General features: G+C 40.7%; 2 protein-coding genes across 5 annotated transcripts in view; one reads left to right on the top strand and one right to left on the bottom strand.

Annotated features, from left to right (window-relative positions):
* The window catches only part of GPAT2 (glycerol-3-phosphate acyltransferase 2, mitochondrial), a 74,947-nt gene extending 68,271 nt beyond the window's left edge, over positions 1–6,676 (top strand). Inside the window, exons 21-22 of the mRNA XM_063448625.1 lie at positions 1,417–1,472; positions 6,563–6,676. Of these exons, the coding sequence (XP_063304695.1) occupies positions 1,417–1,472; positions 6,563–6,676 (170 nt within the window). The remainder of the gene's footprint in view (positions 1–1,416; positions 1,473–6,562) is intronic.
* LOC134603032 (fumarylacetoacetate hydrolase domain-containing protein 2) lies at positions 6,629–25,197 on the bottom strand. Of its 4 annotated transcripts, none has more exons than XM_063448623.1 (9): positions 25,124–25,197; positions 21,841–21,902; positions 19,325–19,583; positions 18,463–18,679; positions 17,165–17,224; positions 16,449–16,608; positions 15,348–15,456; positions 12,667–12,754; positions 6,629–7,142 (listed from the first exon to the last, which is right to left on the bottom strand). In XM_063448623.1, the coding sequence occupies exons 3-9, from the start codon at positions 19,576–19,578 to the stop codon at positions 7,080–7,082; spliced, it is 951 nt and encodes a 316-aa protein (XP_063304693.1). In that variant the 5' UTR covers positions 19,579–19,583; positions 21,841–21,902; positions 25,124–25,197; the 3' UTR covers positions 6,629–7,079. The 4 variants fall into 4 exon arrangements, 3 of the variants coding, with proteins under 3 accessions (XP_063304693.1, XP_063304692.1, XP_063304694.1); XM_063448622.1 differs by lacking the exon at positions 25,124–25,197 and adding an exon at positions 25,078–25,098; XM_063448624.1 differs by lacking the exon at positions 25,124–25,197 and adding an exon at positions 19,901–19,981.

Here is a 25,197-nt window from a genome sequence, read left to right on the forward strand (position 1 = left end):
ATTTAAAATGCAGTATATTTTTGGGTCTAAAGCTACAAAATGTATTAGTTGTGTTGGTTGCTGTACACTATAGCATTTGAATAGTTACTAAACATATTTTCCTGTTATAGAATTTGAAATGGTATGTAATAGCTGTGTAATTGTGAGCAGTACCCACATACAATGATAGTTTCTCTTCACTAAAGTCTTAGTTTCAGCCCACGTATTCAGGCATTGCCTGTGAATGCAATTGCTAAATGTAAATATCTGACTAGGGAATTCCTAGTCTCTTCCCTCCTTACTCGTGTACTTTACATAGAACAAAAAGATCTTCCCCACAAAAAATATGTAAATTAATGTGAAAATACTAAAAAAAAAACACTCCCACGTCATAAAGAGGGGTCTTTGGCTGCAGGATATAAGATGGTCCCAGACAAAGGTTTAATGCAAAAATGGTTAGGTATATATTGGAGGAAAGCCAAGGTATCAAACAAGCTTGAAGAAGCTTAAAGAATAAGTGGGTGGGTTTAAATAATAACTCATGAAATAACAGCTGTTTATATTTCACTTTACTTAATAATAAATTACTCATGCTGATGGTCTTTCAGATGGAACCAAGAAAACGATAGAGGTGGAAGGAATAAACAATGAATTAAACTAAAGTTGGTTGTTTTGATTCCTATAGTATCCCTTTGACACTCCACTGTCCAAATACAAATAAATAAAAATCGCTGTTTAGTAGATATACCTATACCTATGAAAGCATGCATTGATTTTTGCAAGAAACAGCTTGCAAAAGCAGCAGATCAGTCTCAGTCTTAGTACTTTCTCCATAGGAAAGCATTGTATAATGCTTTCCTGTGGGGTTTCTGGTGACGCTGGATGTCCTCATGCATAGCATTAAAATGTCCAGCGTCAGGTGACCAAAAGGCAACCTAACAATGAGCTGAAGTGGTCCGGGTGCCTATAGAGTCCCTTTAAGTAGGACAACAGGACAAAAATCCTTTTACTAAATCTTAAATGATAGAAAACCTCACTAAAAGAACTTGAGCATTTAATTGGTATGTCAGCAGACAGGATATAATGTACAACAATGATGGCTAGTCTTGGGCACTGCACTAGATTTTGGACTAAATTACCTACGATTTCATGACAACCATCCATTAAGCTTTCTGAGCATCAGTGGAAATGATAGCCACTACAGCTGCAGTGGAAAAATGAAAAACACCTGCACTATTATATTACGCTTCATTCTCACCATTATACAAAGTATTTTATCTTGAGCTTTCGTTACGCTTCATACTCTTTCAGCTACAGGGAGATGACCGAGAATCTTTAAGCTCAACAAATAAGTGATATTGTATGGGAGACATACTGTATACGGAGAATATGTCATATTATTTTCATTTTCTGTTTTTTGTTTTTTTTTGCTAATAGAATGTGCAGAGTATTCCTTGGCTGCCTGTGCTGTTAGGACCTTTATAGATCTTGGGGTAAGTGCCACTCAACTCAATCATATTTAGTTTGTCAGGAATTGCTTAAATATGTCTTCTCACAGTGATGACAGCAGTTCTTCTCTCTACACCTACACTTCAGCCTCGGTTATCCAGCTGTTACATTACAGTTCCCATAGGTCTCTGCCAGCCAATTATAATCCTTGTCAAAGAACAGTTGGTGGACCTGTGTTTACAACTGGACACTCAGTTTTAGATACTGATGGTCATGGAAAAGAAAAATATAGTAGGCACTTCTCTTGAAATCATAAATAACAATATATATTTCAAGTGCAAGACTTATAATACAAAGTGGAGCTCTGTGTGGGAAGGAGTATCTTATCCCCTCACAGTATGCAGTACTATAGCAATGTTAAAACAGCAGCATATTAAAGATAAACAGAGAGAACAACAAATGGCGCAGATGGTAACAATCCTTGCTAAACATAAAATAATGGGGTGTAAACACACTTACATTTAAAGGAACACTATAGGGTCAGGAACACAAACATATATTCCTGACCCTATAGTGAAAATCCACCATTTAGGTGGCTTGCCTCCCCTTAGCCTCATCACAATGGGTGAAAACTCACCTTATTTTCAGCTCCCCTCGGCTCTGCCGGCGCTGGCCCCGCCCACTTGGTGACATTAGAATTGCCAATTTTTTAGCCAATCCGATGCTTTACTATGGGGAAAGCAGTGGATTGGCTAAAACCGACAATGGGGCGTGGCCAAATGCCATTTTGGCCAATCAGCAACTTCTCATAGAGATGCATTGATTCAATGCATCTCTTTGAGGAAAATTCAGCGTCCCTATGCACAGCGTGGGGACGCTAAACGGCAGTGCTGCCTACTGTGCAGCACTAAGCCAGAAAGCATCTCCAGTGGCCACTTTGAGGTGTCCCTAGGGGCAATGTAAACACACTGCCTTGTCTCTAAAAAGGCAGTGTCTGCATGAAAATGCCTGAAGGCAATGATTATACTCACCAGAACAACTACATTAAGCTGTAAAGCGGGGGATGTAGGGAAACAGCGCTTAATAATTAAAAGCCGGGTGTGGAGTCCAATGGAGACAATATAAGGAAGAAAAAAAAATGGGACAGGAATAATAATATAGTGTAGTATGTCTCTAACAGCAGAAGCAGAATATAAGGAAAAAATATATTTCACTCACACTTTTTTGGAGCTCAAGATTAGCTCCAGATCACAGCGTATGGACTGTACAATCCCCGTCTGTGGATGTTAGGATGGTCCTGATTTCCTCTGGTAACGTATCCCTGTGCCAATAGTCCACGTGGTGTATTCCAGATGATGCTCCAGTGATATATATAGGATATAAAAGAACAGGAATATTGTTGTATTAATAAAAGAAATAAAATAACGAGAGAAATATACTCACAATGGATGAGCAAATAGGGATTGCTCAGTCCTTTACAGCATAGGTGGTTTGTCCCCCACCCAGAAATGTGAGATACAGCTTCTCCAATAAAAGATGTCCAATGAAGGTCCAGGGGTACAATACAGATTAATTTTATTAAACAAATAAAAAGAAAAGTAAGTAGCACACTAACGCGTTTCACCTATACAGAAGGCTTTTTCAAAGTGTTACAGAGTAGGAGACCTTTACTCTTAAATAGCTGAGAAATTGAACGGTCAGAAGATGTCACTGATCATGTGACCTGAACATTAATTAACTTTAAAACATAAAATATAACCAAATAAGCAATTAAAGATAAAAAAAGAGTTTAAAAACAACATAGTATGTGTAAATGTATTAGGAATGAATACTTATTATTCACATTGGCTAACTAGCAGACTGAGCGGTCGCTTTTATGTGCAGCTTCGCAACAGAAACAGATAAAACAAAGATTAACCCTGGCAATCCCACACAGGAGAACGCCCAACCTATTGCCCCCACCAGCTGATAATATGGGCCGCAAAAATAAGAGGTTCCAAGTACCTGAGCGCCCCAAACTCCCCGATATCAGACTCTCCTTTTAGAGGCCTGCTCCGAGAGAAAATTCCAAGATGGCGCCGCGGCGCAACCCATGCCAGAAGACTCGGAGGAGTCACATGAGGAAGTGGAATCCCCGATCAGAAATTAGAGTCTGATGAAGACTCCACACCCTCCACAAAGGGGGATATCAACAGGCTGCTACTATATCTTTGCAAAGTGTGGAAGGCCGACCTCCACGAGACCCAAAGAGAACTGGTCATCGTGACTCAGATGGTTAAGGAGGTGGAGCCGAGAGAGAGAGAGAGCTAGGGATGACAGAATTAAAAGACCACTATAGGCACCCAGACCACTTCAGCTTAATGAAGTGGTCTGGGTGCCTGGTCCATCTAGGATTAACCCTTTCTGCTGTAAACATAGCAGTTTCAGAGAAACTGCTATGTTTACCTATGGGTTAATCCAGCCTCTAGTGGCTGTCTCATTGACAGCTGCTAGAGGCGCTTCCGCGCTTCTCACTGTGATTTTCACAGTGAGAAGACGCCAGCGTCCATAGGAAAACACTGAGAATGTTTTCCTATGGACTGGCTGAATGCGCTTGCCGCACATTCAGCTGATGACGGGAAAGGAGGCGGAGAGTCCCCACCGCCGAGGGAGCCCAGTGGTATGTGTTTAACCCCTTCCTCACCCTAGACCCCGGCGGGAGGGGGACCCTAAGGGTGGGGGGGACCTAGAGAGCCTAGAAGTGCCAGGAAAACGAGTATGTTTTCCAGGCACTATAGTGGTCCTTTAAAGCCACAGAGACCAATCTGAAGGATCTTACACAGGAGGTCCAAAGACTGCACAGAGCTGTGGTTTCCATGGAGTCTCGACACAGGCGCCGGAATGTCAGGCTGAGAGGCATTCCAGAAGAGGTCAGTTGGGAAGCATTGCTGCTCTATCTGCAGAGGCTGTTCACCACTATGGGAATCAGAGTGGAAGAGGGCTCACCTTTGCTGCTGTCGGCATTTAGGATTCGGAAAGCAACCACGGCCCCAGCTAGCTCCCCAAGGGACATAATAGTGGTGACAAGAGACATAGTGGTGCGCTCCGCGATCATGGCCCGCTCCAGAGCTCTGGGTAGCGTCAAGTTCGAGAATAGCGAGGTAACACTATATGGAGGACGCTATATGGAGGTATACCCTTCGCAGTCCGCATAGAAAAATGGCAAGCTGGCTCCAGTTGCCAGGCTGCTGAGAGACCGATCAGTCCGGTACAGATGGGGCACGAAAGGAGCCTTACTAGTTCCACAAGGAAATAAGACCCTCTCTCTCAGGTAGGACCAAGACCCAGAGACGCTCTTAAATGACCTGCAACTACACAGCGATGACCTGAAAGGAAACTAATTAAGGTGGACCCAAGAGAAGGCGTCTCGAAGACACAAGCCAAACCCCAATTACCCATGAAAGCAAGAAAGGGATAGAGCGATGGGCCGCAGAGAACTGTCCTTCCTGTTAATAGACATACTGTGTTCATGAGAGTTTTCTTTATAATTTCTAATATCTCTATATTCTCTGCTTCACTACCTCACCAGCCCAACGAGGCACACTAACCTGTATGATACCTTATACCTTACCTTTCCGCCAGTTATGGTAAAACGTCCTGTTGTATTGCAGTGCTCCTGATGTTACTTGTAATATTACTTGTTTTACTATTAATCTCAGATACTAATCAAATGTATACATGTGTATACTAAACCAATAAAAAATTATAAATTGAAAGGAAAAAAAAATAAGACGGATATAGAATCTTTATTTTGCACATGCCCCATTTCCTTTAAGATTGAATTTCAGTGGATTACCATTGAGTTGCCATTCAGGCAGTAGAGCCAGCTGCCCATGAGTGGAGGCATGCAATTGGCCTCTCTATTCAGGAACCATCATTGGCTCACAGTACCAGGGTGTGGGGTTACAGAGTCCACAGAGAAAGTGCAGCAGAAGTTCTAGGCCCATGCCAAATGTAAGTGTATAATATTATCTTTTTCTCTCCCCCCCCCAATAGTTTTAGAGACTGACCTAGCTCTGATTTAAAAGCACTTGCAGTTTATGTTTGCTTTCAGATTAAATTAGATTATTACGATCATAAGCCTGCCTTTTACAAGAAAGACACTGAACTGGGCAAGGTTTTTTTCAATGCTTTTTAAACCATGCCTGTATCTCCAATTTTATGAATTACATTGAGTTATTCTGTAAACATTAATTCAGGTGGTATTACACTCCTGTTTGACTGAGCCATATGTTACCCATAGTTGGAAAAGATGCGATAGTGAAGGAACCCTTATTCACGTATGCTGGTCTTGACCCCTTATACACAAGCAGTTGAAAACTCTCAGTTGGTAGAGGAGATTATGCTCTTACAATTAAAATTTCAGGCAGAAATTGCTCATTTATATATTTTGCCAAAGAGTGTACTGCAGGATGCCCATAAACTAAAATTCTTCTAAACATTGGAAAACTGATTTCCCGATATGGCACATATCAAAGGTGTAATAGATAATTGTTGTCAAATGGAATATATGACTCACACAGCATTCAATTTGTTAACCAAACTGCAGAAGAAATGGGATCCAGTATTGGGGAGAACAGCTAGATTGGTGTGAGGGAGGTATATTCAATTTTATTTTGTTAGCTAGATAAAGTGAGTTCACCAACGACTCTCAGAACATATTTGCTGTTGTACATTGCTTTACAGATACATTTGACTTCCGCTATGTATCTAGTTCAGTGATGGCATATTGTATCTTCTGTATAGCTTATCTGATGACCACTATGCAACATCTGTGTTTTTCAATTTTCGAAATGGTGGAACGGTCCCTTTCTGATTTTTGCAGTAATGATTCTGCTTCGTTGCAAAAATTTAAATTATTTGTAAAGAATGCTGGTAAGTGACAGTTCCCTTCTAAATCATTAGATTAGCAGCATCCAAATATATGTGGCAACTTTTAAAGCCATATATTTAGCTTGGAACTTTACTTTTTCTGTTACAATACTATAAAGAAAACAACAGATGTCTGCAGTGATTTTGTAGTTTGCTATTTTAAATAGTTGTGTTTTGATTTTGTTTTTTTACACACACTCTTGTGTGTCTCTTGCCTTACCAGGTCTTTGTTACAAGCAGTCCTGAAGGAACCCTTCACATCTCTGAGACATTCCTGCTTAAAGAGAACTGCAAAAAACTGAATTCCTTTATCCAACAATTTGTTTACAAATTATGAAGAGTAGAAGATCGCAAAGAAGATTACAGATGACACCATATATGAGTGTTGATTTCACAGGTCAACAACATTATGAGGAGAGTGGATGAGCTATTATTTAGGTTAATTTCACATGGCATGGTTATATTTGCATTTTGTCACAGCTTGTCAATATTTAGATCATTATCTTTGAGACACATTTATTCAAAACTGCTGACGTTGAAAAAAACAAGATGCAAACACAATACTTAAAATGATAATTTTTGTTGTTTACAGTACAGTTAGTGTGAGGTTTATTTTTGTGCATGCACTTCATTTGTAGATTTTAGTAGAATTTGAATTTCTCATCATGAATATCATTTCTTTCACTAATAAATGTCAGTGTTAGAATGATGTGAGACGGTCTGCTATGCCCTGCAAATCCTCACAGCACCTGGTTACTGATAACTCCCAGCTCATCTATTTCACAGTCCACCACATCTCCAGCCTGTAAATAGAAAACACACAAGCAAAGTATGAGATTACAAAAACAATTTATAAACCATCATTCAAGAACCAAACAAACTAGAAAAAATATTGGAAGGATGAAGTGCTAAAAAAATTTCTTCTAGGTGTCAATATTATTATTTAGAAATTTTCTAAAAACACCTAGATACAAGAGTTGAAGATAGCCCTGCTGAAAAATACTTACAGTCTAGATGACGTGTTCTCAAAATGTGGGTCACTGAGCAGTGGTCTAGTTTTATTTTGGAAACCTGATATATCGCCTCTAGGGGGACTAGCAGTAACACACCTATGTACCATTAGAGTTCAACAGTAAAATGAAAGGGACAGGGCAAGTGAGCTAATAAAACCTTCCACAGATTAATGCAATAGACTGAATGACTACATGTAAGAGACTAAAATCATATATAACTAAGACACTGGATGTGGGTTTCAGTTTGAATGGCAAGCTGAGATGAGGACACTATTGTCTTAGGTACACTAGCAGATGTATCTAGAAGTAATTTAGAAAGAGGTCATGTTGCATTGATGTGTAGTAGCTACTGGGCCTGGAAAATATAAAGGTACTCTCTAGTCACCAGAACAACTACAGCTTAATGTAGTTGTTCTGGTGAGTATAGTCAACCCTGCAGGCGTTTTGCAGTAAACACTGTCAGCCAATCCAATGCTTTTCGATGTGAAAGCATTGTGATTGGCTGAGATCATCACTTCTGATGATGTCACCCAAGGATTCAGATAAGGGGCAGAGCCAGTACCAGCAGACTGGAATAAAGGTAATATTCTAGAAGAGGGGACGGGGACGGGGACTAGATAGTGTTGTTAATACTGTAGGGTCAGGAAGACATGTTTGTATTTAATGCTTAAATCCTCAATATGTTGCTTTGACATTTTATTATGCAAATATAAACAGTGCATGCTACATTGGGACTTTGTAAAAGTAGTCTGGTTTCAGGCATTCTCTTCAACGAAGGACTAATGAACATTTAAAAGACCACTATGCCAGCTGGATTGAAGTAGCTCCAATAAAGTGTAAAATACAGAGTGCTCCTCTCAGATTAAAGTATCTCATTAATCCAGATCCCAGCTAGACTGAGCATGTGAAGAAGCACAGCCAACCAGTGTTTACTTGTAAACTTTTGATTGAAAAAAAATGTAGTGTACTTGCACATTAAAGGCTTTGAAAGGCCATTCTCATTCTCCTTCATATTAATAATAACAAAGTATTTAACCAGGAAAGGTACATTCAGATTACTCTGGTTTACAAGTACGTCCTGGGGATGTTACCTTAGCCCAACATCCAGGGGTTGTTACTATTTGGTATGTGTAAGTCAATTTCCCCCACATTATTGGTAAAAACAGAGCTTAGATGTCCCTTTTCACATGCTCAGTACGCATCGGATCTTCTTCCCTGTAACTTATAGAGGTAGATGTTCACCCATCACTCACCCACACTACATCAATGTGACACCTAGTACCTTTAAAATAAACCTGTAATGAAAAAACTAACAGCTTTAAATCGCCCTCGTATACATAAAATATACGATACATTATATGGAGTAGTAAGTGAGGTTATAAATATACATTATACGGAGCAGTAAATAGGTTATAGTAATACATTATACTGAGCTGTAAGCAGGGCCGGCGCTCCCTATAGTAGGCGGCCGCCTAAGGCGCTGATCAAGTGGGGGCGCTGGCAGCAGCTCTAATGCTAGTCTTGGACCCTCTATGAGGAACTAATAGCATAATAGGAACTAATTGCATGCCACCGGGCGCTAGGGAGCCCTTACATAGATGCAGACTAGCGCCCGGTGGCATCAACCGCTGCACGCAGTGACCACAGAGAGCTGCCCCCAGCCATTGAAAAAGCCGGCAGCGCAAGGGCGCATTGCTCAATCACTCCTGCCCCTTTCCCTTTACTCTGGGGCGGAGGCGGAGCTGAGAGTGAGGCAGAAAGGCACACTGAGGAAGCCTGGGACACATGGAGAGCCAATATGAAATTAAGGTAAGAGGGGGTCTTCATAGTGTGTGCTTTAAAGAGTGTGTCTGTCTGCTAGGGACTGTGAGTGTGTGTGTCTGCTGGGGACAGTGTGTCTCTGCATGGGTCACACACATAGTATGTGTGTCAGCCAACACAAGTCATTTGATGTCTGAGTCAGTGTGTGTGTGTGCATTGGTCACCAATTGTGATTGTGTGGACCATTGAGTGTGAGCATGCATGTATGTATCAGTGATTTTATTTGGGCAGAAAGGACCATGTCCCTTAAAATCAATACTTTAAAAAAAACAAACACTCTAGTGTTAGGAATATAAACCTGTATTCCAAATACTATAGTGTATCTGTTCCTACTTAGATTCAAACAACCCTGACCATAAAATGATTAAAAAAATAAAGGGGGGAGGGGGGGATTTACTTTCATTTACATTTTTTAAGCACCAAGACTCCCTCTGACTGCTTGCCTCCTTACCTCGCTTTTAATGTCACTGATGGGAAAACACTGATCCAATCCAATGTTCCTCATGCAGGAGCATTGGGGACCTGATGCACATAAGTGGCAAGCTCTATGCACTTCCAACAGCGGAGTTGGGGCATGTTTAACCCTTCAAGGTAAGGCAAGGTTTTATCTTGGGTTAAACCTACAGGACGGAGTGAATGGGGTGGGAAATTTTTCTTGTGCCTAGGGCAGCAAAAATCCTTGCACCGGCCCTGCGTATTTCAAAAAAATACCTCATGTATTAATGTAAGATATCAAGATATACTACTCACCTTTTAAGTATCGCCACCTTCAGGGTGTTTCTTTGTGTAACCTTCATTGCCAGCATGCCAGCGTCTGAACGATGTGACATCAGTATTTCCGTTCTTATACAACAGTGCAGCATCGTTGGATAGAGTTTCCATAGCAACCACAGTGCATCATAGCAACCACAGCGCATGCACTGTGGTTGCTATGCTTGGAAGAGCAGAAGGACTGGCTGTGGGAGTTCTTTCCTGATCTTCCTTGCCAGTCAAATAGTTAACATAAAAACCTGATCTAGCAGACACAGAGTGTGAATCTCTGTATAACATTTACCACCAGATGCTTGCACTAGCTTTATGGAAGAAACCAGCAACTATGTGGAGGCAAAGAAGGAGGTATCCAGTAGCCTGCCCTACAATGTAAGCACTGTGCTGCTTGCCTTTAGCTGCTATAATATGGAGAACCGCTAGCAATATGTAGTACAAATACATCATCACATACCAGTACTATGTATTTGTTTTCAGCACATCCAGTTTCAAGGTGTCATGACAACCTACAGCTAAGGTTTGGTACTGTCAAGTTTGAAAACAATCAAGAAAGGGAATCCTCTGCTCTTTAAAATTAGCATGGCTTAGACAAGGAAAGCACCGTGGACGCATCATTCTGTTATATTCACAGAGGGGCAAAGTTCAACCAAATCAGGGATTTTTCAAAACATACAAATGACATGGCAGAATATCCTCAGTTAAATAAAGACCCCAAGCAAAGTTATACACACACACACACACACAAACATATATATATATTTATTTATTTATTTATTTTTTAGTTACCTGCCAAAAATGGAGTACCTTGACGTTGTGGCAGGCTTATGCAATATATGATCATATAATGAAACTAAACCCCTTTTTTTTTGCCTAGGTGAGGTGTTTTTAAATAAAACTATTACAATCTCTAAGATTTGAAATCACTGTTTAGTTAATAAGCGAGTGCGCTGGATTCTGTATTTTGTATATTTTGGCCCCAGCAGCACCCTATAATGTAAGCATGTTCAGGTTGCAGTGCAGCCCTCTTGGGGATATTCTGACCACTTCAAATAAACTATCCCACTGTGGTCTAAAGCTTGGCAATTACCACAGAATTGGATGAGTGAACATAAAATCAATGGAATTTCCATTTTTTTTTAGCTGCCTCCAACAAACCATTTGTGGTTGCAACTCCAGAAACCAACAAATAAAACCAGTAAATATTAAGGACTTGAATTACTTAGATCATTTTTTTTTAAAGATTATTTATTTTGATTCATATAGTGTTGAAAAACCAAACCCCTTTTTCTAAACAAATTTTACTGAGCAGTCATATGCAACTAACCTGTATTAGCTGTAGCAAAGCGAGAGAGAAATAAAAGGTAACAATGAGTTTAGAGTCTCACTGCTCAATTCTCAGCCATGTAGCCGTTAAACCACTTTGTTTATGTCTCCCAAACCACTCACTGGGACACATAGAACCTCCCTACACATTACCTGAAAAAGTATCCTTTATGGTATAATGTGTTTAATATAAAATGTCTTACCTCCTATTCTAGCGACAACAGCTTTTATTATAGCTCATTGAGAAGCATAGGAAAGCTGGGATGGCATACGTGTGAGCTTCTCAATGAGAAGCTTCTAATTGGAGGATTCCTTGACGTAGCCTGAGAGTATGTGCCTAAGAAACCTGTGGAGGACTTGCAAAGGCTGCAGGTCTGCAGCTTTTGTAAGATGTGTTTTGTTTTTTCTTCAAACCACTTTACCACTATATCTACTAAATTATCACAACAATAAATACATTTTCAGTGGAGTGTTCCTTTTAAGGTTTGAAATATCCTGATGATACCCTTCACATGTAAATCATTTTATTTGAAGTTCTAATAGCCAAACTGGAGCTTTTCTGTGGCAGATTTAAGCTTCCAGGCATGAATTCCAGCTATTTCTAATAAAATAAAGCACAAACGTCTACTTCCAAGCCAGCATCAAGAGAGGACATGTACCCAGATTGGAAAATGTAGGTTATTTTAATGAAAAGCTAAAATATATATGGTGTTTGCCCAAAAATAAGGTTTTCTCCTGGAATAACGCACTAAGGCTTATTTTCAGGGCGGGCGGGGGGGGGGGGGGGGGGGAATGATAGCAAACATACGCTAGAAAGCAGGTCTACGTTTGGGGGAATTCCTCTGAACACAGACCTGTTCAATAGAGCATGGAATCCCCAAACATAGATAAGCTTAATCACGAATGAAAGGCCGCAAATCAAAATTCCCCGAACATAGATTAGCACACTAGCGACTAGGGCTTATTTTCAGGGTAAGGCTTATATTACGAGCATCGGAGAAACACGATAGTAGACATAAATCAGTGAACATGCAATAACTAACTTGGTTATTCACTAAACTCTGAGTTATCAGAAATTCAAAGTTTCAGTATTTAGGCCAACAGAATTAGGGGGTGGGGGGGGGGGAAGGTACATTTTTAATTCAACTACTCTGACCTAAAATCTGTAATTCACTTTTGATTTCTAGGCAATACACACTCTAGTGAATAACCCTGTAAAGTCAGTAATAGTAGCATACTCAATAGCTAAACTGATTTGTTATGTTCACTATTAAAGCTCAGAGGTGACTAACCAGCACTCTCACAGGCGACACCCCATTAGACTGACCAACTTTACAGACACACACAGATGCATTAATACAATATTATTTGGCTCGTAGGATACTATATCATAGGCACTTACTTTAAGGAAAACGGGTGGCTTTCTGAATACACCAACACCAGGAGGAGTTCCGGTGAGGAAAAGGTCCCCAGGCTTCAATGTGACAAACCTGAGGAGCACAGGATGAAAATATATTTAAAAAAATGTGCAGGTGAAATAATGTAATAAACGCTTACTGGTTCCAATTTGTTATTTAGTTAGATAGTGCTTGGGTAAAGAGGCCAACTTTAGCCCTTCATGTGCTGCAAGAACAGGGTGGCCACCAAAAAAACATCACAAGCTGCAAGTACAGGAAGACCACTAATAGCCATCACAGACTGCAAGGTGCAGGTAGGCCACTAATAGCCATCACAGACTGCAAGGTGCAGGTAGGCCACTAATAGCCATCACAGACTGCAAGGTGCAGGTAGGCCACTAATAGCCATCACAGACTGCAAGGTGCAGGTAGGCCACTAATAGCCATCACAGACTGCAAGGTGCAGGTAGGCCACTAATAGCCATCACAGACTGCAAGGTGCAGGTAGGCCACTAATAGCCCATCACAGACTGCAAGGTACAGGTAGGCCACTAATAGCCCATCACAGACTGCAAGGTGCAGGTAGGCCACTAATAGCCATCACAGACTGCAAAACTCAGGCAGGCCACTAATAGCCCACCACAGACTCTAATGTAAAGGCAGGCCATTAATAGCCCATCACAAACTGCAATGTACAGGCAGGTCACTAATAGCCGATCACAGACTCCTAAGTACAGGCAAGCATTTAAAAGCCACTGCAGTCTGCCAATTACAGGCAGGCCACTAATAGCCTATCACAGACTGCAAAGTACAGGCTGGCCACTAATAGCCTATCACAGACTGCAAAGTACAGGCTGGCCACTAATAGCCCATCACAGACTGCAAAGTACAGGCTGGCCACTAATAGCCCATCACAGACTGCAAAGTACAGGCTGGCCACCAATAGCCTATCACAGACTGCAAAGTACAGGCAGGCAATGAATAGCACATTCCAGACTGCAAGGTGCAGGTATGCCATTAATAGCCACTACAGTCTGCAAAGTACAGACAGGCCACTAATAGCCCATTAGACTGCGATGTACAGGGAGACCACTAATAACCCATCAGAGACTGCGATGTACAGACAGGCCACTAATAGCCAATTAGACTGCGATGTACAGGCAAACCACTAATAACCCATCAGAGACTGCAATGTACAGGCAGACCACTAATAGCCTATCCCAGACTGCAAGGTAAAGGCAGGCCACTAATAGCTTTTGCAGTCTGTAATGTACAGGCAGACCACCAATAGCCCATCACAGACTGCAATGTACATGCAGGCCACTAATAGGCCATCACAGACTGCAATGTACAGGCTGGTCCCTAATAGCAATTGCAGTCTGCAACACACATGTAGGCTAATAATAGCAAGCCCATTGTAGGCTACAAAGAACAGACAGGCTGACATTAACCCATTATAGGCTGCAAGTAAAGACAGGCTGTTGACTATAAAACCTGGGAACCCAAAAGTGGCTTATCAAAACTGACAGTATCACACACACACACACACAATACTAATAACATAACTCACTTACTCCAAGACAGTAATCTCCAAGACAGCACAGGCTGATCATACATTAAATGTATTGGGAGACTCACTGCCTGGTCACACAGAGCAGTTTATTCACTAAACTTTGAATTGCAGTGAATTGAAAATTGAATGAAATGCTAAAATGCCGAAGAATAACTACACAGCTGACCTGGAGAATTTTTTTTTTAAATCGGCTATTGTTTACATTTAGAATTTGCGTTTCAATTCGCTGCAATTTGGAGGTTAGTGAATGATGAATGTACTAAGAGATTCACACAGGCTGATTACATAATGAACATATGGGAAGACTCACACAGGCTGATCACACACTACATGTACTTAGAGAAACACAAGCTGATCACACACTGACTGTATGAAAAGACTTAACATTGGTTCATCACACGCATATTCACAAACTGATCACACGCTGAAACAAATGTAAATGTGTAGCAAGACTCACATTTGCTGATCATACACTAAATGTACAGAAGGACTCATGCAGGCTGAACAAACACTCATTGTCCAAAGTGATCACACACCAACGTATTGGAAGACTAAGGCAGGCTCATCACACACTGAATGTAAAGAAAGACTAACACAGGCTGATCACACACTGAATGTAAAGAAAGACTAACACCGGCTGATCACAATACTGTTTAAATGCTGAACCAAATATAGTACAAGTTGTCCAAACAGTAAGAATCCTGTAAAATGATTGCAAAGAGCAGATACTCACATACCACAGGCACTGACAGCAAGAGATAAACAATGACAAACACTAGAGATTAATCACTCGTTGTTAGTACTCAGAACCTGGAACAGATTGATCACACACTGATATTATCAAACCATAAAAATTACTGGGACAATGTAGGCATCAAAGTTTGTCATATAAACACTGATCATTTAGAAATGCAACTTACAACCAGTTGAACTATGAAGGGTTAGTACATGACCTCTCATTGCTTGAGGAGAATGGAAACACTCAGAGTCCTATTATTAGGAACAGCTGTTGTAATACTGCGGTCACTGACTGTACCAATACATTTCCTCTCTCCTGTTGATTTATGTGTAGTCACTCTCTTGCCTTGGAGCTTGTTAGGATAATGGACTTACTTGGAGACCCAAGCAATCAGAGCTCCTGTTTTGAAGACCATCTGGTTTGTGTTACTGTCCTGCACAAGGTTTCCATTCACACGGCAGCGGATCCCAAGACAATGTGGGTCTGAGGGCCAAATGGGGAAACATGGGTCAACTCAAGTGGTTTATATCTCTGAACCATGCCTCTATTTCAGCTAACAAATATCCAGCCTAGCTAAATGCACATATTTAAAGGGACACTGTAGGTACCCAGACCACTTCTGCTCATTGGAGTGGTCTGGGTGCCAACTCCCACTACTCCTAACACCCCTTCAGTAACTGGGGATTGGTGGGTGGGAGGGAGAGGGGCCCTCCAGTGCCAGGAAAACGGATCGTTTCCCTGGCACTGGAGTTTCCCTTTAACCCCTTAAGGACACATGACATGTGTGACCTGTCATGATTCCCTTTTATTCCAGAAGTTTGGTCCTTAAGAGGTTAAAGGGCCATGCATCACTTTGAGACAACCGTCTCATTCAAAAGCTTTAGCTGAAGAAACTCTCCTAGCTGAGAGGCATGTCCAATAATGCAATCTGACCAAGTTTATAAACATTTACTACATACTTTTAAAATGTTTTTGCTTTATTTTGGTTTGTATATATGCTTAAAAGTGTTTGATTGCTCATTTAAAAAAATAATTGTCAAGTGATGCATGTTCCTTTAATAAGACTGGTAAAAACGTTGATGTGTTTATTCACTAGTAAGCTATTATAGTTTGTTTTCAGAAGTTAGTGAAAATCTTTGCAATAGGTCCCTGGATGTATGGACATGTTTTGTTATCTGTAAGTGATCTCTGTTGTCTTCCTCCTGTAACCACTTGACTGCTGCCTAGTGTCAGAAATCTGTTCCAGACACCAATAGATCAACAGACATAAGTCAGCAGAATATCAACAGCCCATCCGGCTTCTCTGCCAAGCATAGATATTTAGAAGACATGGTATAGATGGATGTTCCAGGCAGAGAATGTTAGAATAGCACATGCAGGGCAGCTTTCATTGTTAACTTTAGCCACTGTGACTGTGCTGTGCATGGGTGAGTGCCTCGTATTCGTTCCTGTTACACAAACGTAAATTGCTGTACCTGAAATAGAGTCCTTGGTTACTAAAGCCGGCCCAATTGGGCAGAAGGTGTCAAATGTTTTACTCAGCAACCACTGATTCCCGTTTCTTTTTTGCCAGTCCCGGTCAGTAACATCATGTGCGACAGTAAATCCCGCCACATAATCCATCCCATCTTCCTCCTGCACAAAGACAAATGTCAACTGCAAACGTGGATGTTAGCAGGTCTATATCATGCATGACGATACGTGCCATGATGACCTTGTAACAAAAGTCGTAAAGGAACACCAACGTATTGGAAGACTAAGGCAGGCTGATCACACACTGAATGTAAAGAAAGACTAACACAGGCTGATCACAATAAATATATTAAGACTCATACATACTGTTTAAATGCTGAATGCTTGCCTTAGGAATACAAATATGCCTCTATGATATATTTTTATGAGACCATCTGATTGAGATAGCCGAGGTTTATTGGGCTACTTTGTCAGAAGCCTTTTTAACCCTGCAATATAAACATTGCCGTTCTTGCAGATTAGAAATGTTTTACACTGCAGGGATAACATGAGTGGGGTATGACACTCAGACCACTTCACTGACATGAAGTTGTTTGAGCACCTATAATGTCCCTTAAAATGTAATGTGATTCAAGTACAGATAAACAGGACATGACTTACAGTTTAGGATGATAGCTTCTCTGCGCAATTTAGACACTGAACTGGAGTTTGATTTTACCTTTATGTCTTTCCCTTCCTTTCCAATTACAAAGGCGAGTTCGACCTCCCAATCCACTTCCTGAATTACAAAACAGAACCAGTTGTCAGAGGCGCATCCAAAACACAAAGTTAGAAGATGAGACTACTAGAACATTATAGCACACAGGCTAAAAGTGCCATCTAGTGGTTAATCTTCTAAATTACACCACAGAGCTGCTATTTCATTTTCAGACACTGATGAGTATCTCAGCTCTTGAAATTACTGTTTACTTACATGAAGTTCAGAGAATACCTGTACTTAGCAACAAAGAAATCCACTTTGCTAGAGCATCATTATCCACTGTCTGTTGAAAAGCATATATCTTAGAGAGTGAGACAGACAATGAAGGATGCTGGGAAAATCCATGTTTCACAAGGCGTGTACATAAAATCAAGTCGACAGAAATGCTCTAGTAAAAGTAAAATCTGTCTTGGTGAGTAGGCCATTGATAGCTAACTACTGGCAATGCAGCAACTGATGCCTACCTTTGCCCCTCATGCACAATTGCAGTACCAAAGGCAAACAATGCTCATAGCAATCGCTCGAAAAATAACATACTACCGGAAGTGGCAGTCAATTCTTCACAAAATAATATACACAGAGAGTTTCAAGTGACCAGATCTGGGAAATAAAGCACATAAATTTGGGAACAGCAGACAGCTGACTAAGTTACAATGTTGGGGTGCTTTAACCCCTTAAGGACCAAACTTCTGGAATAAAAGGGAATCATGACATGTCATGTGTCCTTAAGGGGTTAAGGAAGTGCAAAAAGAGAGGGTAGGAGCACTAATATTTTATTATAGGGAGCCCATTTATCATATTGCAAATGAGACATCATGAAATGTTATCCCATAGTGTATTTAGGAGATAACTGCATACATTGTGCACATACTTCTAAATGCAATATGCTTTAATCAGCACTTACTCTGCTTTGTTCTCAAGTCTTCTTTCCATCCCCCCTCTAAATATGACAATCTAAACACACAGTTTTTGACATGTGAAGATCTCCATTGTCTGCCGTCTGGTTGTGTACTTAAAGCTACGCACCTCTGAAATTATTTTTCACTTCAAAGAAAGAACAATACACACTGTGCCTATTTTATATGATGCTTTAGAAACACTTCTTGTTAACTGTCTTTCTATCTTTCCTCACCTCTTCATGATCACCCTCTTGTATCCTTCTTTCTCCCATTAATATTTATTCCATTCCACCAATTATTTCCAGTTTTACCTATCCACTAACTTATTGTGCATTCACAGACCATAACTGTATTTACCTTGCTTTCTTTTGGAAGAATTATTGGGTCAAATGGACCCACAATGGAGCTAGGGAACTTGCTAAATATGATTGGTTCTTTGGGAACGGGGAGATTCTGCTCCAGGCAGTGATCCACATAGTTCATCCCAACACACATTATCTTCTCTGGGTTGGTAATGGGAGGCAGGAATGACACCTGAGACCGATTCAGGATATGCTGTCCAGATTCAAGCGCCCTGGAGAACAAGAGGGTCTATGTATAGTGATCAAAGTTTATTTGGGTGAAGTGATTTCTTTACAGAGATATAGCAACATCTAGTCACCTTTTACTTAAACATTATTGATGCATTTACTAAAGTGTCATGTACAGAGGAGGTGTGTAAAAAACAACAAAAACACCCCCAAACACACAATGCTTAGTACTAGGTAATATTATTGGTATGCTCCTATGATGCATTGCACATGTACTTACCATCCTCACAAAAACCTGTTATAATGCATATACTATTGTCCAATTTCTCATGATGCAATTTGAACATACACATGTTAACAAGCCTGCACTAAAGTCATCTTAGGATTCTAATGGTTTGTTTTGGCTATTAGATTTAAAACAATATCAGATATGACAATTTCTCTTTAACCCCTTAAGGACACATGACATGTGTGACATGTCATGATTCCCTTTTATTCCAGAAGTTTGGTCCTTAAGGGGTTAAATTCCATTTGGTGCATGTCTGTTGTAGAAAATAGATCATCAAGGTAACCATTTTGGCACCAGATGGCGATACCGCAAAGCACTCCATTACGGTTACCAAAAATGTATCCAGTAGCTATAGACTATTTTTTTGGATTGGAAGTGGTTACTTATCATGCCATTGTACCTTTTTGCTTTCTGAAAGGCAGTGTCTCCAGCCTCTAGGAACTCTTTCATGCTACACGGAAGTGAATAATCAAAGGCATTTAAGTCAACAATGTTTCCTCCAGATCCCAGCTCTAGCCCAATCTTCCGGGCACCTGAGTTCTGAAACTGGATCAGTCTCATCTTGAGAGGTCCCTGATGAGAGATGTTCCTTCTGACGACCAAATGAGGAGTGATGTGAAGGGCTTGGATGACCCGTCGAGATGAAGCCAGCATCAGCTCTTGAAGAGTCATGACAAAACAAATAAGTGAAAAGGTATTTTTTGCCCCACCCCGTTTGATATGCTCCAAATTCCAATTTCATATATCATCTCCCTTATTTTCCCTGCTCCCCATAAACTCCCAACTTGATTTGGAGCCCCCAGATAATATCTGATGAGGACTCTTGCACACTCATCCTGATAGGATGACATGAATATAGTTTACTCACTAGTGATACCAAAATGCAATTTAAATATGTTCCAGTCAAGAAGTCATTTTTGAAGGCTGGATTAAAGCCTATTCCCTCAATCAGACGAGACAGAGAGTTCTTTATTACCAGCAATTATATATCATATAACATTTCTAACGCATTAAAAACTGATGTCAACTATAGCCTGGTTCCACGTATTTGGTTTTGCTGAAAAAAGCACATATTACTTTATATGTACTGGACAGCAATTCTCTATTCAGGGACAGATCTGACGATTTTAATTAAATCTTGCCAGGACATTAAAACTGATTACATTTAATGGGTCACCTGGCAGCCTATGTAGGCCTATTCACCTGTGTTCAATTGGTCAATTTCATTGTTCGTCTTGTGTTCAATTGGTCGAATCCACCTGTTCGCCTCATGAAGTGAGGCGAACAGGTGGATTCGACCAATTGAACACAGGCGAACAGGCAAATTAGAAAAATTGAAAGCAAGGTCAAACTAGTGGTAGTGCGTAGTGGTAGAAAACAAGGTCAAACATGCGCGGTATGAAGTATGCTGCCCTATGAAGTATGTGTGCAGGTGCGGCGAAGCCGCGCATGCGCACAAGGGAGCAATGACGCTTCCAAAAGGAAGCATCTGATTGCTCCCTGCTCGCACGTAATTTTGACGAAATAGGGGGCGCGGCTTCACGAGGCTCCCGGCGCTGGAACGAGGTGAATAAAAAGAACTGCCTGGAGTCTCTCTTTAAACATAAAAAAACACCTTTGTTTAATAAACCCAAAATATTAAACCTTTTGTAGGCATATAGAGGGAGAGACCATATTTTAAAAGATATATATTACCACCTACAAACCTAGAAACTTAATTGCCAATTATCGCTAAAAAAAAGATAAAGGCCCAATAAGGCTTACTAAATTATTGCTTTGTATATAGTGTAGCACAATAATTTAGTAAGTCTTATTGGGCCTTTATCTTTTTTGTAGCAAATTTTGGCAATTAAAGGGACACTAAAGTCACCAAAACAACTTAAACTTTATTAAGCAGTTTTGGTGTGTAGATCATGCCCATGTAGTCTCACTGCTCAATTCTCTGCCATTTAGGAGTTAAATCACTTTGTTTATGCACCCTAGTCACATCGCCCTTCCTAAACACTTCCCGTAAAGAGTCATTTAATGTTTACACTTCCTTTATTGCAAATTCGGTTTAATTTAGAATTACTTAGCTCCTACACTGTTAAAAGCATTCTACGGCCTGCAGGAGCCCTCCAGCGTGTAATTAAAGTTCAATTTACAGAGCAGGAGATACAAATTTCAAAAACAAGTTAACATCTCATTTAAAATGAAACCATCTTTTTTTAATGCAGGCTGTGTGAGTCACAGCTAGGGAGGTGAGCCTGGGGCTGCATAAACAGAAACAAAAGTGATTTAATTCCTAAATGGCAGTGAATTGAGCAGTGAGACTGCAGGGGCATAATCTTTACACAAACACTTCATCATTAAGCTAAAATAATTTTTGGTGACTATAGTGTCCCTTTAAGTTTCTACTTACTCTTCATGTCTCAAGTTAGTTCCCTGTCATGATAGATATTTAGGTGATATACCACTTCATACATCCTAGCATAAAATAAAGGAATTTCCCCATAACAAATTGCATTAGGAGTTTGTAGGTGGTAATATACATCTTTTAAAATACGGTCTCTCCCTGTATATGTCTGCACAACGTTTAATATTTTGGGTTTATTAAATAAAGGTGATTTTTTTTTATCTTTAACCACCTACGCTTGGAGAAATTATTTACTTAGATTATATTCAGTTCAAAGTGGGTAACCATTTTTGTGGTCCCCATTTGTAGGGACTCTTTTCTCTGTTTATATAACATTAGGGTTAGGCCCTTATTCTGAGAATCCATCTTTTCACGAAATGCATTTATTTTTTTTCAAATGGTCTTCCCCGACTGAGCAATATTTAGTACATATTTCCTTACTCACTCCATACAACAATATATTGTTTGTTTGTTTCTCTCCTGTTTCCCCATGATTAATTTTATGTTTATCATCTACTCACCTTTACAGCCTGTGTGTATTGACTTGACAGTACAAGGGCAACGGCAGGTCAGCGTACCAATACTGTCAAAATGAAGAGAGGCACTCAGTGCATCCAATAGTGGCAAAAGAGATGAATTTGCTAACAATATATGGAGGGCAAAAAGTAAGGGGAAAGGCGTTCAAAGAACAAAATGAACTGAAAGAATGAGCCACAAACTCAACAGAGGACTATACAGGGAACAGAAAGTGTTGAGTCAGTAATGAGACAAGAACAAGAAGAACTAAAGGAGGGGGGTGATACAAGCCTTAAATCAGCACTATAGTGCCAGGAAAACTCAAAGGGTTATTAGGTCCCCCCTCCCACTTACCTTAATCCAGCGTCGGGTTCCCTCGGCGCTGGTGACCTCTCCTCCCCCTGCCGACGTCAGCTCCAAATGTGCATGTGCGGCCAGAGCCGTGCGCGCATTCAAACCGCTCATAGGAAAGCATTACTCAATGCTTTCCTATGGACGTCAGCATGTCCTCAACACGATTTTCGCATTGAGGATTGCGGAAGCGGCGTCTAGTGGCTGTCAGGGAGACAGCCACTAGAGGCTGGATTAACCCGCAATGTAAACATAGCAGTTTCTCTGAAACTGCTATGTTTACAGCTGCAGGGTTAAAACTAGGGGGACCTGGCTCTCAGACCACTTCATTGAGCTGAAGTGGTCTGGGTGCCTATAGTGATCCTTTAAATTCTTCAAGGACTACTACGAACAAAAGCATTTTAGTTTGCAGAAGTACTTTATGTGTGTACTCTTTTGGCATTTTACTAAAAGCGCACATTTCAATAGAAACTGGCACTTTTATAATTAACCTTGTTATACTCAAAAGGCAGCAATTGCTCAGAGCACCTACCTTGCAAAGACTTCTCATTGAGCTGCTATGGGAAGTCTTTGATTGGAAAGCCTCATAAAGTATGGCCTAGGAAAGAAGGGGGTGTGGGGTGGGGGCTTGTAAGGGCTGCAGACAAGATCTGCAGCATTTGCAAATTGTTTTTAGATATATCCCAAATGGAAAAAAATATACATCATTAAATGCATGCATGTTTTCATTGGGGTATAACTACGAAGTAGTAATTATTTTTGTATTTGGGTAGTGGAATGTCCCTTTAAGGGAATTTTTTAACTCCAATCTTAATGTCAGTTTCCTGAAGGCAGAACCTAATGGAAGAGCTTTCAAGTATTGTTGTGAATGGCCAGACTGAAGATTATCAAATTGGTGGCATCTTAGAATAGGCATAGTCTCCATCTCAGGAAAAAAGAAAAATGTTCAGGGTCAAAGTGCAAAGGTTTCACATTTTTAATGTTAACACTCTGAGCACCTAACCACTACAGTGTGCTGTCCTGTTTATGCTGCATAGAGTCCCCCCGGGACTGGTTTACTACCAAAAAAAGTTTAGAAAAAGTTTACAAACCAAGACTCTTCCTGATGCTGCCGCCATCTTTGGCTTCAATGTCAGTTTCTTTCAACCTGGATGGCAGTAATTGGCTGAATGTAGTGGGTGCGGTTTAGCCAATCACCATAGGCCACGTTGGACAAAATTGTGATTATTAATATGGAGGATGTGTTAATATAGCATTATCAATTTGTTCAAAATGGAAGTGATCATTCTGCTCTACATCAAGCTACTCGTATATGGTTTGATATTAAATCAAGGGGGCAGCACCAGGGTTATCTCCCACCTAACCACTACAAAAAGCTGTAGTCCATAAAGTGCCATTTTAATGTTTAAATCATGTTGCAAATTAGGTTTATATACTTTATAGGTTTGCACCTACTTTAAAACAGCATTGTTCTCTTGCAGGAAAGAGGTGGAGGGGAGATCTAATCTGAACCTCTCCCTCCTCTGCGCTTCTACGTTCCAGCAAACCCTCCACCTTAAAATTCTCAGTAGCTCTATACATGCACAATGCACGTTCTCATCACGTCTTTCTTTGCTCTGTTTTATGATTTGAATTAAATTCAAACCCAGTCAGAACACTTGGAAGGGGCCTGGTCCATCTCAGGGGCACGCATATGGCCCTATAGCACTTATTGGTCAGATTGGGGAGATTGATATATCTCCCTGAATCGGAATGTATTGGCTAGTAGCTTCAGAGTAAGCTCTTTGTCAAAGGGAGTCTACACAGCTCTCTCCCAGGCGGAAACTCTGAAGGAAGTGATATACATGTCACTTGCTCCCAGTGTCACCATAGAGCTGCTCTAACTGGCAGCTGAGGGTCACACTAAGATAATGTGTAGAGCAGCAGGGGATAAGGCATGGTATATTGCCACCCTCTGCATCTCAATTATGCTGCCATGGGGGGAATTCGATTTACTATACATGGCATCTTAGGTAGGACTGTCTGGAGAGAGTAAAGGATAGGGGCAGGACATATTTATTCGTTGCTGTGGAAGGAAGAGGTTGGGAAACTGGATTTGTCAGTGTCTGACTATGTGTGTATCTCTGCATGTCAGTTTGACAGAGTATGTGTATCTATCGGGTGTGAGTGTGTATGTCCCAGTGTCTGACAAAGTGTGCATGAGTCTTTGCATCTGATAGTGTATAAGAGTGTGTTTGGCTGCGTGTACATGTCCAACTATGTGTGCATGACATTGTGTATTTGTGTGTCGTGTATTCTGAAAGTGTGTGTATGAGAGTGTATGTGTATCTAGATGAGGAGGCACAGACAATATTTTTTAAGGGGCCCTGCGATTTCTGATGTCAGCCCTGGTGACAGTACCTCTTTAGGACTACCCTCCTATAGTCTGATATTTACATTAAAAATGTAAAAAAAAAGGTTCACAGCAAATACCTGTTGCTCCAAGCCATACAACTACACAATTTGTATTCACCCTGCACCTATCCCATGTCATTGTGTTTGGAATAATGCCACCTATCCTCTTGCCAGTGTTAGGGGTTCAGTGGCCCATGCCCAATTTGATAACAATTCTGATTTATTTCACATGGGGTTGAGGGAGGAGCTGGTCCTGGGATTTGTTTCCCTCTACTTGTGCACTCCGTGTGCTATTTAGCTCTCCCCTTCCGCTTGTGCGATAATTCGTTTCAAATCCGGATTAAGTTTAGATGCGGGTTAAAACCCACAGCAGTGCCTGTCCCTTGTACTAACAGGAATATGTCGTTATGTAAATAACACATACATCACAGGTTAGTAAATCTGGACTGCTAACACAACACTTCAAACCACCATGTGACAAAACCACATTAAATTACCCAGGTGACCAAATCTGCAAGTCCTCGACACCCTCAAGGCACTCACGTGAGAGATCAAGAGACTTAGGGCTCTCTGTACCACTGGACTACAACCCCCGGCATGCCTAGCGCCACGTCATG

Source organism: Pelobates fuscus, chromosome 3 (assembly GCF_036172605.1).
Source record: "Pelobates fuscus isolate aPelFus1 chromosome 3, aPelFus1.pri, whole genome shotgun sequence".
Lineage (NCBI taxonomy): Eukaryota > Metazoa > Chordata > Amphibia > Anura > Pelobatidae > Pelobates > Pelobates fuscus.

What these genes read in the sequence shown, in the direction of transcription:
- LOC134603032 (XM_063448623.1), bottom strand. Translation starts at nt 19,578, where the DNA reads ATGCTGGCTTCATCTCGACGGGTCATCCAAGCCCTTCACATCACTCCT. An exon ending in CTGATTGCTTGGGTCTCCAA is followed by an intron (nt 12,755 to 15,347) that starts GTAAGTCCATTA and finishes TGTGCTCCTCAG; the next exon opens with GTTTGTCACATTGAAGCCTG. An exon ending in AGCCACCCGTTTTCCTTAAA is followed by an intron (nt 7,143 to 12,666) that starts GTAAGTGCCTAT and finishes TTCTATTTACAG; the next exon opens with GCTGGAGATGTGGTGGACTG.